Source organism: Microtus pennsylvanicus, chromosome 3, assembly GCF_037038515.1.
Source record: "Microtus pennsylvanicus isolate mMicPen1 chromosome 3, mMicPen1.hap1, whole genome shotgun sequence".
NCBI lineage: Eukaryota > Metazoa > Chordata > Mammalia > Rodentia > Cricetidae > Microtus > Microtus pennsylvanicus.
The window spans coordinates 126,128,984-126,144,707 of NC_134581.1; the positions used below are offsets into that span (position 1 = coordinate 126,128,984).

At 38.8% G+C, this 15,724-nt stretch overlaps 1 protein-coding gene across 1 annotated transcript in view; it reads right to left on the reverse strand.

The window, feature by feature from the left end:
* Positions 1-3,606: 3,606 nt before the first annotated feature.
* The window catches only part of Rp1 (RP1 axonemal microtubule associated), a 108,331-nt gene continuing 96,213 nt past the window's right edge, over positions 3,607-15,724 (reverse strand). The window contains exon 22 of the mRNA XM_075968044.1: positions 3,607-3,682. Coding sequence (XP_075824159.1) covers positions 3,613-3,682 — 70 coding nt within the window. The 3' untranslated portion in view covers positions 3,607-3,612. The remainder of the gene's footprint in view (positions 3,683-15,724) is intronic.

Genomic DNA, 15,724 nt, shown 5'->3' on the forward strand with positions numbered 1-15,724 from the left:
TTCTCTCCCCAAGAGAAGGCAGGCACAGCTGGCTTTGCTCTGTTTCCCTAAGTGAAGGTCCTCGCAGAGTTATCCATTTCTTCTGCTCTGCTCAGCTCAGGCCCAAGATGTTACTACTTCTTCTTCACTATACTAAAGAGCAAAATGTACCCCTGAAGAAATGTAACAAACTCCTCTGGCTTCAGTGAAAAATTACCTTTTCTGCTCAAGTTCCAAGGGAATTTTCCAGCAGATGTAACTGTTTCTTCTGTGTTGTTTGTTTGTTTTGTTATTTCTCCATCCTATTAAGAAAACATCTCAGCAAAGGTTCTGCTCTCTACCAGTGAGAAAAGATGTTCACCCGAAACTCTTTTAAGTTTGGATGCTCACCTTACTAGACCTGGAAGGAGGTGGGAGGTCCTTGGACTTCCCACAGGGCAGAGAACCCTGACTGCTCTTTGGGCTGATGAGGAAGGGGGAGTTGATTGGGGGAGGGGAAGGGAAATGGGAGGCAGAAATCTTAAATAAATAAATAAATAAATAATAAAAAAGTGCCCATAAAAAAAAAAGAAAGAGATTTATTTGGGAATGAGGAGTCCAGGAGATTGGCTGCCTCTGCCAGGGCGGGATAAAACAGCCTACAGCTGAACAGGCAGAGGACTTTTATAGGACTTCTTAGGGGCAGAGTGTTCTCAGGGAGATTTTCTTCCAGGGGTTGATTAGTTTTTCTGCTCAGCGACTAGCTGGTTTAGTTGGTCAGGAGCAGAGTTGGCTCTGGTTTCAGGACCACGCTATGTTTTTTTATCACTGGCTATTTTTAGTCTTTTGGCTTTATTTTCAGGGATAGGGCATATTTCTCTCACTGTCTCTGGTTTCAGGGCCAAAATGTGTTTCTTTGGCTTTGGTTTCAGGGCCAGAGTGTGTTTCTTACATTGACCCTTTTATCCTACACTTACCAAGATTCACTTGAAAACATAAGCATATTACTAACTATTACTAACATGATTTCATGCTGATCTGAGGAAGACCTGATAGAAAAAGCTAATCAAAAAGGACTTGAACATAAAACTTTTATGGCATTATAAAATCACAGTTAATAAAAATTTATTCCTTCACGAAGTGGGCAAGATGACAGATTAGAATCTTCCCAAGCATGGTCTGTGAATTAGAACAGTTTGGGCAAAGAAAGGCAGCTATTTTCAAATAAACAAAAGTGGTGAAGCATAGGAAAACATTAAATAGCTGATACAAAGAAATAGAAAGTAAATGTAAACAAGTAGAAAATAGTTCCCAGGTCCAGCTTAAACTTCCCATGGGAGCTTAGGAGAATAGGCAAGCCAGCATCCCTAACATCAGCCTGGCACTACTAACAACAAGATAACCCCACAAGTAGCACACAACTATTACAACCACATCCAGTAGGAAAATTTGGTCTGACAGTTACTTTCCCCACACAGCAGGTCATGATTTTAAGTTGACTATGTCACTACTGATACACTAGAGTTCTATATCCAAGCTATTGCTTAAGATTGACTTACTTTGGAGACCTGTAATTTTGTCTTATGAATTAGTTTATACTTGATATTGACATTGGAATGGATACTAAGAATTGAGAACACAAGAAAAAGTTGGAAAGAAAGATGTTCAATATAGCCAAAAGAGATTCCTATTCTAACAGATGCACAGACTGCATGTTAAAATGATGAACAAGAGATATGAACAAGCAAGGCAACAGGACTCTGCAAAAATGCACAGCTCATCAGTAATCAAATCCAGTGACACTGAAGTGGCTGAAATGTCAGAGAATAAAACAAAATTTCTAGTGTGAAAATCATCCTTGACCTCAAAGAGAATTAAAACAAAAAGATAGTCTTGTCAATAAAAGGTGGTGAGTAAACTGATATCCACATTTAGAAGAATGAACTTATATAGCTTTCTCTCACTCTGTAAAAATCAGTTCAAAATGGATCTAAGTCATCAATGCAAGACTTAAAAGTTTAAAGCTACTAGATAGGGGACCCTTCAAGATATAGGCCTAAGAAAAGACTTTCTGAAAATCACGACTCCAAACCCTAGAAAATAATATCAAGAATTGACAAATGAGATTGCATACAATTAAAAAGCTTCTCTACAGCTAAGGAAGAATTAGCAACTTGAAATCATCCTAGTGTGAGAAAATCATTGTGGAACTCATGATGCAGGACATTAATGTCTAGAGTCTATATGGAACTTTAAAATCTAAGTGTTAAAAGAACACCTAGTTCCTTCAATAAGAAAGCAAATGAAATCAACAAAAGCTTTCAAATTATGGAGTACACATGACTAATCAGTAAGTGAGAAAGGGTCCAACATACTTGACAATAAAGTAAAGGCTAATGAGACTGTACCATCCTCCTGTTTCACTCCAATCAGAATGACTGTCCACCACAAAAACACAAAAACAACTTGGCATGAATGTGTGCAAAAGGAACCCTGCTTATTCGTAGTGTAAGTATGAATTAGCTAATTGCTTATAGAGAGTCCTCAAAAACTAAAAATAGAAGCAGCATAAAATTTTGCTCTGTTGCTCTGAAGTATGCCTCCAGATAAAACATTAGCACAAAGTTGAGATATTTCAATGTCCTCTTGCACTGTAGCACTACATGGTAGCAGAGTGATGAAATTCACCTAGGATAAAGAAAATGTATTTACACACAATGAGATTTTATTAAGCTGGAAGGAATAATGAAATAATGTAATCTACAGGAAAATGGATGGAATGAGAGGCCATCATATTAAGTAAAAGGGCCTGCTTCACAAAGACAAATTCTGCTCGTTTTCTCATATATAGAACCTACATTTTAAAAAAGAAAGAAGTGGGAATGGGGGGTTGACAAGAATATAGAAGAAGGTGATTTGGGGTAAGGTAAGCCAGAAGGAACTAGAGACAACAGAATATAAGGAATAAAAATAACCAAGAATGTCATGATGTAATCAATTGTTTTTATAAATAATACATGCTAATAGTATTTTAGATAGAAAAGAGAAAATATAAAAGGCCATTTGGAAGTGTTTGTTTCTCCTGGATAATGGTAGGAGGGACTGAAGTTGTACAGGTCAGCTTTATAAAATATATCAAATTTTATGGTTTTTTTCCTTGAACTCACTTAAAATATTTTAATCAATTGTTTAAACTTAATAGTAATATACTATAGAAATGTTCAAGGCAGGAACTATCAAGAGAATATGCTAGATGGTTAGAAGATAAAAAGTGTAACAACATTTACCAATTACTTCCCCTTGTATTTTAGTTGGATGATTTATTTGCATTGCTGCAAAGGTAAAAGTGAAATAAGTTAATATTAACTCTATTTTATTACATTATAAATGAGAGTAACAACAACAACAATAACAACAAAAGGAGTATGAGTTCAAACTCTTTAACAGGGATAGATCCTTTGGCTGATTCCTAACACTATATGGGGTGCATAAAACATCTCTAAGACACGCTTTCATGTATTTGTATTTCCTCAGCAAGAAATAGCTATCCATATAGTATTAGCAACGGGGACATTCTGGAATAATTGGGAGGTCATCTTCCATGATGTCCAGTTGTAACAAAAGCATCTTGATCTTCTTCTACTGCCAGTTGCCTTAATCCTCATCTTGACAATAAAGTTCAATTTCTGAATGCCTTAAGCCTTGGGACATAAAGGGAATCCATCTGAAGAAAACAAAAAAGGAAAACAGAAGAAGAAAAAATTAAATTTATTTCCTTGTTTTTTATAATGAGTAAGATTTGCTTCATTTCTGTTCATTCAAAGGTAACTATAAAAATTGATTTTTTTAAAAATTAGTCAATCCCAGTCCAACTTATTATATCCTCATTTTTAGGTCTCAAACCTAGGACAAATGGCTAAAAAGGGTGCCCACTATCAAAACAGTCTCTGGGCACCAGGTTCTTCCACCATCTCTAAGTTTCTATCTGTTACAGGCCCTCTTGGTTGGCAGACCCTGTCCCCTACCCTGAAATCTTCAGCCTAGGTATTGGCCTAGACTTCCCTACCTCACATCCTCTGATTGCTGATATGCCAGCCTCTTGGTCCAGGCCACCCATCTTAGTTGGTGGCACCTTTCCTTTTTTCCCTCTTTTCATATGACCCAGTTCAGGGTCATGCTCACCCTATACTCTCCCAGATGTATAAGCAGAGACTGTTCCTTTCCCAGACTTGAATAATCACACAGAAACTATATTAATTACAACACTGCTTGGCCTATTAGCTCAGGCTTCTTATTAATTAACACATACATCTTCAATTAATCCATTTCTATGAATCTGTGTATTACCACAAGGATGTGACATCCTGGTAAGTATCCTGCATCTGTCTCCTTTGTCAGCAACATGTTTTTCTGACTCTGCCTACTCTCTATCTATCTCTTCCAGACTGGCTATATTCTGCCCTGCTATAGTCCAAAGCATGTTATTTATTAACCAATGCTAATAAAACATATTCATAGCATACAGAGGGACTCCTACATCATCACCCATTTTCTGTCTAAATAAAAAGAAGGTTTTAAGTTTAACATAGTGAAATTACATACAACAAAATAGGTTCAAGCAATATAATAGTTACAGTATTTAGTCTATTTACCTTTGGCAAAATGAGAAAAGAACTCTATCATCTATCCTATCTTTGAAAGTCTAAAGTTTTATATCTAATTTTCCCTTTATCATAACTAAGGAAACTATAACTATCTGCCTTCAACTCCACCAAAGACCCTAGAAAAATATATTACCTAAGTAAAAAGGAAATTCATTGTAGGCAACTTCCAAAACTTTAGAATTGACAGAGACATTTTGCTGCCTGGACAGTCACCCAAATTTCTTCTGTAATGTTGCCACATTCATCTTTAGTCTACAAGTCTGTAGTATCTGGCAGACTTTTCTATGAAGCAGGAAATTTGAAATGCTGTTTCACCTATCTTGACAGATTGTCAGTCACTTTCTTCTGTATCCTGCAGAATGTCTGGCAGTTTCTTCCTTAAAGCAGGAACATTAAAGAACCATCATGTTTTTTGGCATGTTCACAGTCACTTTTGTGTGGATCCTGCATGTCCACTATACCATCAAGCAGTCCAGACAAAAGCAGTTTCTTGCCCAAAAGGCTAGCCTTGTTGCATTGAAGGCTAATTCCATAACAATTTTCTTCAATGCCCATCAGCCTCTTTGAAGTAACTGGTGCTGCCAGCAGCAAATATGTCTCATTGTTGGGAAACGTCTAAGTTCTTAAAACATTTTAAATGCCATATTCTGTAGGTCTTTAAAGGTTTGAAGATCATCCAACTGAAATATATCCCTATATGCCTAGAAAACCTAACTAATGTGACTACAAGATTGACTATTATAAATGACTATCTATTAATCTGTAATGTTTAATTATACATCACATTTTTAAGTGAGCTGTCTAAGCATAATACCTTAAACAAGAATAGAAATGCATATAACAAAATTGGCCTTAAGTTTGCATCAAAAGACCAAGATCCATACCAATGCAAAGTATTCGCCTCTATGCCATATCTCTCTATTTTCTGTATATGTGTTGCTTTATTGGGTAATAAATAAGATTATTTGGCCTGTGACTGGACAGAATAAAGCTATGCAGGAAAACTAAACCAAATACTGGGAGAAAGTAGGTGGAGTCAGTGAGGAGCTATGTAGCCCCACCACAGGGACAGAGACTGGATGAAACCTTACTAGTAAGCCACATCCATATAGCAATACACATATTAATAGAAATGGGCTAGTTTATTATATAAGAGTTAGCCAGAAATATGATTAAGCTATTGTCCCAACAGTAGTGCAATAAATACAAATTTCTGTGTGATTATTTCAGGAGTCTGGGTGGCCAGGAAACAAACAAGCAGCCTCCTCACAACAACTTAGGGTCTCCCTTTTCCTCTATTCAGCTTCCTCTCACCTCTCCTTAGGGACTGCTGCCATGTCTGCAGTCCCACTAAGCAGTCTCTTGGCTCTTGCCTGCAGCTGCCTCCTAAAATTTTCTCTTCCCTCTCAGGGCTACCTGCTCTACCTCTGCTTATGCCCTCCTGAGAATGTCCATTGCATGTTTTCTTACCTCCCCCTGCGAGCTGCCTGCTAAGTCCCTCTGTTTACTTGAGCCCTCTGGGACTCTAAGACCTTGCCACTCCTCTCCTTCAACTCCTCCCTGGAAATCTTACAGCTTCTCTATGTGCTCATGGCCTCTATGATATTGAAACCTTCCCTATGGTGGAGTTCATTTCACAAACCTTCCTCCTCTTCTTCTTGGACTTAATTCCTTTCTTAGATTCAGATTTAATAAAATCTTACTGCAAACAGCTTGGTTTCAGTACAAATCAATGGCCAAAGATGGCATACTTGAGTTCCAAATTCTTTCAGATTGTAAGAACTTCTGTCACTAAAAAATAATGATCCCAAAATCTCTTCTATCTAAAATTTCTCTGTTCTTCACTTCCTCTACTTCCTATTCTTAAAAATCTCTTTTCTCTATAATTTTTCTGCACACTGCTCTTAAAAAAAATTTTAAGACTATACTATAAAGTCTATCTTAGGATTTATAAGTTCATTTGGTATGGTTTTAAAAAGTTTATAAAATATGTAGCAAACTCAGGCTCTAAACTTCTAAATAAAGGCTTATAATTTATAAGTCTATACATAAGCAATCTTAATTTGTTACAATTTACTATATATTTAATTCAACTCATATTTATAGAATATACTGTAGTTTAAATAATAGCCACATGACTGGCTGTAGTAATAAGCTGCTTGTTAGTTCCTGGCTGCTTAGCTCCAAAATAATCACACAAAAACTATAATAATTAGATCACTGCTTGGCCCATTAGCTCTAGCTTCTTATTTACTAACTCTTATATCTTAATTTAACCCATCTCCATTAATCTGTGCATCACCATGAGGTCATGGCCTACCAGCAAAGTTTTAGCATGTCTGTCTCTGGTGGCAGCTCCATGTCTTCTCTCTCCTTCCACCTCCTTTCTCCCAGCATTCAGTTTAGTTTTACCTGTCTACCTCTATTCCCTGTGCAGGCCCAAGACAGTTTCTTTATTAACCAATGGTATTCACATCATACAAAGGGAAATCCCACATCGCCTCCCTTTTAATGCTTAAATAAAAAGGATACCATTAATAAATAGAAAACTGTCTTTGCCTGATAGGATAGAACAGATATTTTTAAATAAGGCACAAGATAGGTATGTTTAATAAATAGGATTTATAAATTCCTAAAGTATAATCAGTTTACCAATAACTGACTTAAAGATATTTATCTCTCTCTCTCTCTTTTTTGCTAACTTTATTAACCTTTAGCTATAAGATAAACTGAGTCATACATGAAACTATGATATTCTAGAACTACATTATAAAATGATCAGTAAAGTTCCCAGTCATTTCTATAAACTGTGCTAATGAATTCAGGATTTATTTTATTGCTAAATGATCTTGAATTAAATCTCAAACTCAAACATTGAAGGCTCAAACTTAACAAGGAAAAAGCTATAAAATCCTAATCGTATAAAAGCTACTAACTTGTAAAGTATTATATAATTTATTAAATAGTAAGCTTTATTTAGCCTACTATCTGTGTTTTCAAGGTTAAGCCAAAAGCAAGTAATTAGTGAAAATACACTTAATTGATGATTCTCAAACCCTTAGAAATATCCCCACCCCCAAGACAAATGTCAAAGGTCGAGGGCCAACTTCCTGTTCCTTACCCACCTTCCATTCATCTCCTTCCTCCCACCCCTCCCTGCCCTTCTGTGCTGCACCCCACCTCCTGGTCACCCCCTACGCTTGGCACTGCTACCCTCGGCTCCCTTCGTCTCTTACTGTTGGCCGTGTGTTGGCATCTCTGCCTTCCTGTCTCTCTCATTTCTGGAATGTGTTCTGGTCACACTGGGATTCTTCCTGCAATGGATCCGTTCCCCTGCTCTCCCACTCTGAGCTGCCTAGGTGTTCTTTCCGTGTGTTTCTGTTTTCCTTTACACATTTGCTGACTTGACCCTCAATTGGACACCTGTGCGCCCCCTGGCTCCTGCAGCCTTCCCCAGGATTTTTAAGTTGGTCAGCTGACATGGTTTCCTGGGAAGAGCTTTGCTCTTCTGTCTGTTAAATTATATGCGGGAATAATGTGGCCACAGTATCCTTGTTTATGCCTGGGTTTGTGGGTGTGCTTGTTTTAAAGTTAAACTTATAATTAAAACACTCTGAAAACCATCACGGAATCTGCAAATACCTTAGAACACATGTGAACAGGCACCATTTTGGCTAAGGTCAGAGAGAGAGGCAAAATAATTCCAGCCCTGTCCTAAAAACAAGGTTTATATAGGATAAGGTTTAAAACAATGCTAATTTACAGAGGTGCTACTGCTGTGCCTCTCCAGTCACCCACATTCATGTACAGAGACGAACTTTGCTGGATTTTGTAACCCAAGAGTAAACCCCTTACTATTATTGATGTAAAACTCTAAGTTGTTGACAGTGTTAAAACTTGGTTCTGCCTTCTACAGATTAGGATTCTACTCTAGGTCTCTGGACCACACCTAAAAATCAGAGACTACGATACTCCCTCTAATCTTCTTACCTTTACTAACATAGGTAAGCTGTAACTGATTGGGTGAACGCTAGTCCAAATTTAACATATCTGTCTAATTTAGATATGCCTGACAGGTAATGGTACCCTAATCCTCAAGCACCTTTACAGATCTGAGAGTTTGGCATGTAACAATAAAGCTGATGATAGAGAGACACAGCAGCTCCTGCGGTATCCTGTAGCTCCTCTAAGAAGATGGATTGGCTGCAGAAGGACTTCCACCTGGAGGCTTTCTTTAAAGTGACACTCAGCCACACAGCAAAAAAAGCTGCTTTTCACTTTATCAACTGCCTGGACCCTGCTTGGACTGGACGAAAGGACTCTGGGGGAATCGATTGTCCCATCATGCCAAGACAAATAGATCTCTCCCTCAGCAGGAAAATCTGCAAGGTCTCCTGGACTTAGCAGCTAAAGGCAAGTACTGCTTTTGAGTCTTGCGTTCGTCAAAGACTGTGGAGAAACTTGGGATTGCGTGAGTAGCTGGAAAAACTGTCTCACTTCTGGTCATTTATTTAGTACTGTTGCTCAGTAGTTTATTAGTTAAGCTTCCTGCTAAAAGTACAGGCAGGTGTGCCTCTTTCACAGGCTTCATAGTTTAGGATTAACAGGTTTCAGACATAACTTCAGAGGCTCAAAATTTTAAATTTTCCTATCATTGTCTTCTAAAATGTTCATGACTTTGAACCTAAAATCATAACCTTTTTCTATGATACCAAGATATAAATCTGTTCCAGTTCTTTTGCAGACACCTGAAGGTTCCTGTACAGGTTCACCCCTCCTGCCAGACTCATGCCAAGGCCAACCTGCAGTGGGTTCTCCAGATAACGCCAGCACCTACACTGGCTTCTGGGATTTCACCATTGATGCCACATCTTTATGCTCAAGCAGACACCTATTCAGTATACTTGATAGGTCCAGTAGCAAGGACCCTCCACCCTCTGTTTTTCCAAGATGTTGCCATGAAGGGCCTCTCTTCTCTTCTTCCTGGCACATTCATCTTTGTCACTACAACTAAGACAGGTGTTAAAATTCTATTTTTCTCCTAGCAACCTGCCTTCTCAGCTCTCTCAAGGACCAGATGCCTGAGTTCTCCAGGATGGCAGTTAACTGGATGCCTCTCCACCCACACTTCCCGCTGTGCACAAGCCAACCAACTCCCAACTCCCTCCTCCCCCATGTTGCCCCATAGCCACAGGAAGCAGTCAGAAATGAACCAACATCCATACACCCAAAGAATATGGAATGTTCTGCTGGAAACTTTACTCCAGCCCCTGGCATCCATCTACCCAAAGAGTCTGCAATGTTTGGGTCAAAGTTTCATCACAAGATCCCTCTCCCGTGTCTCTCCAAACCCTGCAGCATCTCAGAAAGCCTACCAAATAATGAACCCTACCCCAGAGATGTTAAGACCACTCCCACAGGGTATTTAAACTGCCTCCCTCCCCCAGAAAACAGACATGTGGGTCTTAATTTTCTGCCTCCTTTTTGGAGTACTGGAAAATCATCTGGGAGGATAGTATCCATTAAAATTTGGCGTTTTCTAATTCTTTTTGATTTGGTCTGATTTGGATTGTTGCATCGGCAGAGAGGTTTATTATGGTGCAGAAACATTTCATATACCTTAGATGAAAAATTTTCCCTAAACTCCTCAATTTTACCTTCTCTAATATATATCTGTTCCAGCAGATTTCCAATCAATTAAAGACTGAAAAGTGCTCTAAATTAGCCAGTCACAGGTGTTTCAAACAAGCCTGAGTAGAGACTCCATCCTAGATTACCCAGAGTTATTACCTCTGGTGGTCAAGTTTCACAAAATACTCCAAAGTGCCCTGCATTTCCTTAGCCCCAGATGGTCCCACAGAGCCCACAACTAGTGAAACACCCTGCTCTTCCTGGCATTGTTCAGAATTCCAACTTTTGTGTGTCTCCAATTACAAGGTCAACAGAAATTAGTCTTAGAAAAGACTACATCACCCTTCATTATTTATGTATTATCATAAAAAGGTGGGATGTTAGGTCTCAAACCCAGGATAAATGGCTAGCTGAGGCGCCCATTAACATATTGAAACAGAAAAAAAAACATATTGAAACAGTCTCTAGTCACCATGTTTTTCCACCATCCGTAAGTTTCTACCTGTTACAGGGCCCTCCTGGTGGGCATACTTTGTCATCTACCCTGAAGTCTCCAGCCTGGGTATTGGGCTGGACTTGGCTACCTCCAGCTTCTCTGGCCCTTATATAACTCAATCATTTTGGATATGCCAGTCTCTTGGCCCAGGCCATACCTCTTACTTGGCAGCTCCTCTTTCCTCTCTGCTACCCCGACACCTCACATGACCCAGCTCAGAGACATGTTCACCCTGGACCCTCCCAGATGTCTCTGCTTCTGGCTACGCTCTCCCTTTTATCTATAATAAACCTTCTCCTTCACCATACCTAGAAGCAATCATGTCCTTCCTTATTTCTCCTTTTTGCTCACTCATAGTTGGGGTTATATTGTAGCTATAGCTTGTAGAATAAAGTGTCCCTGAGCTGGGCTTATCAGACTCTATCACCATCTTCCAGTGGTAGACACAGGAGCTTCAGCAAGCTGCACCGAGCCAAACTGAAACCCTGAGAAATCTGACCCACTCACTGCCTGAGGGGAACTTTTCACAGAAAAATTAAACTTCACCATTTAAATCTCTGCTCTGTAGCAATCTGTCTTGCTATCACATGCTTTGATGTAAAATCTTTTCCTTGATGTCTGAATTATATTACCTTAAACACATTGAAGATATAACTACTTTGCAGAATAAGCCTTAGGTAATAGTGAACGCTAGCAGTTCCCCCAAATCAACCAAAGTTCTGTGTCACAAGCTCCCTGTGGGAAAAACACATCAAACCTGAACTGACCTGGAGAAGAAGGTCAATTTTCAGTGGCAGGATCCTAAGGGAAAGTATCATGTTATCAGAAATAAAGAAGAAAGAGAAGTTGGTCTCAGGAGGTTTTTCACAAGCTCTATCTTATGCCAAGCAAGCTTATTAAGAATCACAGCATCTTGTATAAAGTTTTCAGGGGAGAAATGGAACAAATTCAACAGAAAACTATCATACAATGAGAAAAAAATAAGCTTGAAGTCAATCAAACAATGTTTCACAAAGAGAACACAGGGTATTACATGTGTCACAGGCAGGGCACTGATCTTCTTAATCATATAGGGGGAAAGAATTGGTGTCTCAGGATCCAAAGCTGCAGCTCCCCCAAGACCCTAGCCACAGACCATTACTGGCTCAGGCAAACATACTCATGATTTTAGACAAGGAACTAAATTTTCCCAAAACCAGGGCCTCAGAAAAGTCTTAGATCAGCCTGTATCCCAACACTAGGCTCAGAAAATCGACTTTACTATTTGTGCCCTGTTGGAGCTTAGTTTTGCCCACTAAATTGTCTGCCCCACTCATAGAACTATTGTCAAGCTGAAATGAAGAAGCCATTAGAAAAACTTTATGTGCTACTGTGGTACAGAAATTTCATTATTCGGTTTAGGTACTGAGGAGTTCCATCTGGACAGGTGAGTGTGTGCTAACCAGGGGCGGATTGTCCCTGAAGAGAGCACAAACCCCCCTCCCCCAGCTCCTTCTGCAGGGCTATCTTTCTTACACATGACACCCTCCCAAGCCTGCGTTGTCTGCAAGGTCCTTTGCTCAGGAACAGTTTTCTGCTCCTACACTAAGGCTACCCACCCAGAGCGGTGAGTGCCTGCCTACCAGGTAAGCCTCAAGGACCCCCCTCCCTGAAAGGGAGCGTGTGCACCTCTGCTTGCACGGCAGGGTCTCCTGTGTTCTACACGTCCCCGCCCTGCCCCCCAAGTTCCCCCTTTTGTCCGCACGTCATTGGACTACCAGGCGTCCATGTTTCGGTGCTAAGGAGTTCCATCTGGACAGGACAATTCCTGCTTCTACACTGAAGAGATACACCCAGAGAGTCAGTCACAGCAAAGACTGGACCAAGACACCAGGCCTCTCCTGGCTCCATTTGAAGAAAGAGATGGGAAGGCGCCAATGCAAGAATTCCTCCAACAACCTGAAAGGCAACATGAAATCACCAGAATCCAGGGATCCCGAAATAAGAAAAATTGTACACCCTACTCCAGAAGAATTAGAAGAAATCGACTCAAAAGTGAATTATATGAAAATAATAGAGGACCTTAAACAGGAGGTAAAAAACTGCCATAAACAATTAGAGATTACAAACAAAAAGGTAAAGGAAATGAACAAATCGTTTAAAGATACCCAAGAAAACCAAGAGAAACAACAAAAAGCAATTAAACAGGTAAGGGAAGTGGTTCAAGACTTGAAGAATGAAATGTAAGTAATAAAGAAAACACAAACCGAGGGAAGGATGGAGATGGAAAATCTAGGTAAACAAAGAGGAACTACAGAGACAAGTACTACCAACAGATTACAAGAGATAGAAGAAAGAATGTCAGACACTGAAGATACCATAGAGAAAACAAACACACTGATCAAAGAAAACAGCAAAACCAACAAATTCTCATCACAAAACATTCAGGAAATCTGGGACAAAATAAAAGGATCAAACCTAAGAATAATTGGGATAGAAGAAGGAGAAGAAGTACAGCTCAACAGTCCAGAAAATATATTTAATAAAATTATAGAAGAAAACTTTCCCAACCTAAAGAAAGATATTCCTTTGAAGGTTCAAGAAGCATACAGAACACTGAATAGACTGGACCAAAAAAAAAATCTCCTCGCCATATAATAATCAAAACACAAAACGCACAGAATAAAGAAAGAATATTAAGAGTTGCAAAGGAAAAAGGTCAAGTTACTTATAAACATAACCTAGCAGACTTACATCTGACTTCTCTATGGAAACCATGAAAGCCAGAAGGTCCTGGATAGATGTACTGCAAAAACTAAGAGACCATGGATGCAAGCCCAGATTACTATACCGAGCCAAGCTTTCGTTCACTATAAATGGAGAAAAAAAATATTTTCCAGGATAAAAACAAATTTAAAAAATACGTAGCCACAAATCCAGCCTTACAGGAAGTAATAGAAGGAAAATAACAAACCAAGGAGTCCAACAATGACCACAATAACTCAGACATCTAGAAACCCTTCACCAGCACAACTCAAAGAAGGGAAACACACAAACTCTACTACTAAAAAAGTGACCAGAGTTAACAACCACTGGTCATTAATATCACTTAATGTCAATGGGCTCAACTCACCTATAAAAAGGCACAGGCTAAGAGATTGGATACAAAAACAGGATCCAACATTCTGCTGTTTACAAGAAACATACCTCAACCACAAAGACAGGCACCTACTCAGAGTAAAGGGCTGGGAAAAGGCTTATCAAGCAAATGGACCTAAGAAACAAGCAGGTGTGGCCATACTAATTTCTAAAAAAGTTGACTTCAAACTTAAATCAATCAGAAGAGATAGAGAGGGGCATTTTATACTCATAACGGGAACAATTCATCAGGATGAAGTCTCAATCCTGAATATCTATGCCCCTAATATAAAAGCACCCACGTACGTAAAAGAAACATTACTAAAACTCAAGGCAGCCATCAAACCGCACACACTAATAGTAGGAGACTTCAACACTCCTCTCTCACCAATGGACAGGTCAATCAGACAGAAACCTAACAGAGAAATAAGAGAACTAATGGAGGTAATTAATCAAATGGACTTAACAAACATCTATAGAGCATTCCACCCAAATAGGAAAGAATACACCTTCTTCTCTGAAGCTCATAGAAACTTCTCGAAAATTGACCACATACTTGGTAACAAAGCAAACTTACACAGTTACAAAAAAAATATTAGTAACCACCTGTGTCTTATCAGATCACCATGGATTAAAGTTAGAATTCAACAACAATGCTACCCCCAAAAAGCCTACAAACTCATGGAAACTGAACAGTCAACTACTGAACCACACCTGGATCAAGGAAGAAATAAAGAAAGAAATTAAAGTCTTCCTTGAATTCAATGAAAGTAAAGAAACAACATACTCAAATTTATGGGACACTATGAAAGCAGTCCTAAGAGGAAAGTTCATAGCACTAAGTGCCCACTTAAAGAAAACAGAGAAAGCACATATTGGAGACTTAACAGCCCACCTGAAAGCTCTAGAAAAAAAAAGAAGCAGACTCACTTAGGAGGAGTAGAAGACTGGAAATAATCAAGCTGAAATCAACAAAATAGAAACACAGAAAACAATCCAAAGAATCAATGAAACAAAAAGCTGGTTCCTGGAGAAAATCAACAAGATTGATAAACCCCTATCCAAACTAATCTAACGGCAGAGAGAGAATATGCAAATTAATAGGATCAGAAATGAAAAGGGGGACATAACCACAGACACAGAGGAAATTCAGAGAATCATTAGATCTTACTACAAAAGCCTGTATGCCACAAAACTGGAAAATGTAAAGGAAATGGACACATTTTTAGATAAATACCATATACCAAAGTTAAACCAGGACCAGGTGAACAATCTAAATAGACCTGTTAGTCGCGAAGAATTAGAAGCTGTTATCAAAAACCTCCCTACGAAAAAAAATCCCAGGACCAGATGATTTCAATGCGGAATTCTACCAGAACTTCCAAGAAGAACTAATACCTATACTCCTTAATGTATTTCACAATATAGAAACAGAAGAGTCATGTATTTCACAATATAGAAACAGAAGAGTCATTGCCAAATTCCTTTTATGAAGCTACAGTCACTCTGATACCAAAACCACACAAAGACTCAACCAAGAAAGAGAATTACAGTCCAATCTCACTCATGAATATCGACGCAAAAATCCTCAACAAAATACTGGCAAACCGTATCCAAGAACACATTAAAAAAATTATCCATTATGATCAAGTAGGCTTCATCCCAGAGATGCAGGGCTGGTTCAATATACGAAAATCTATCAATGTAATCCATCATATAAATAAACTGAAAGAAAAAGACCATATGATCATCTCATTAGATGCTGAAAAAGCTTTTGACAAAATTCAACATCACTTTATGATAAAAGTCTTGGAGAGATTAGGGATACAAAAGTCATACCTAAATATAATAAAAGCTA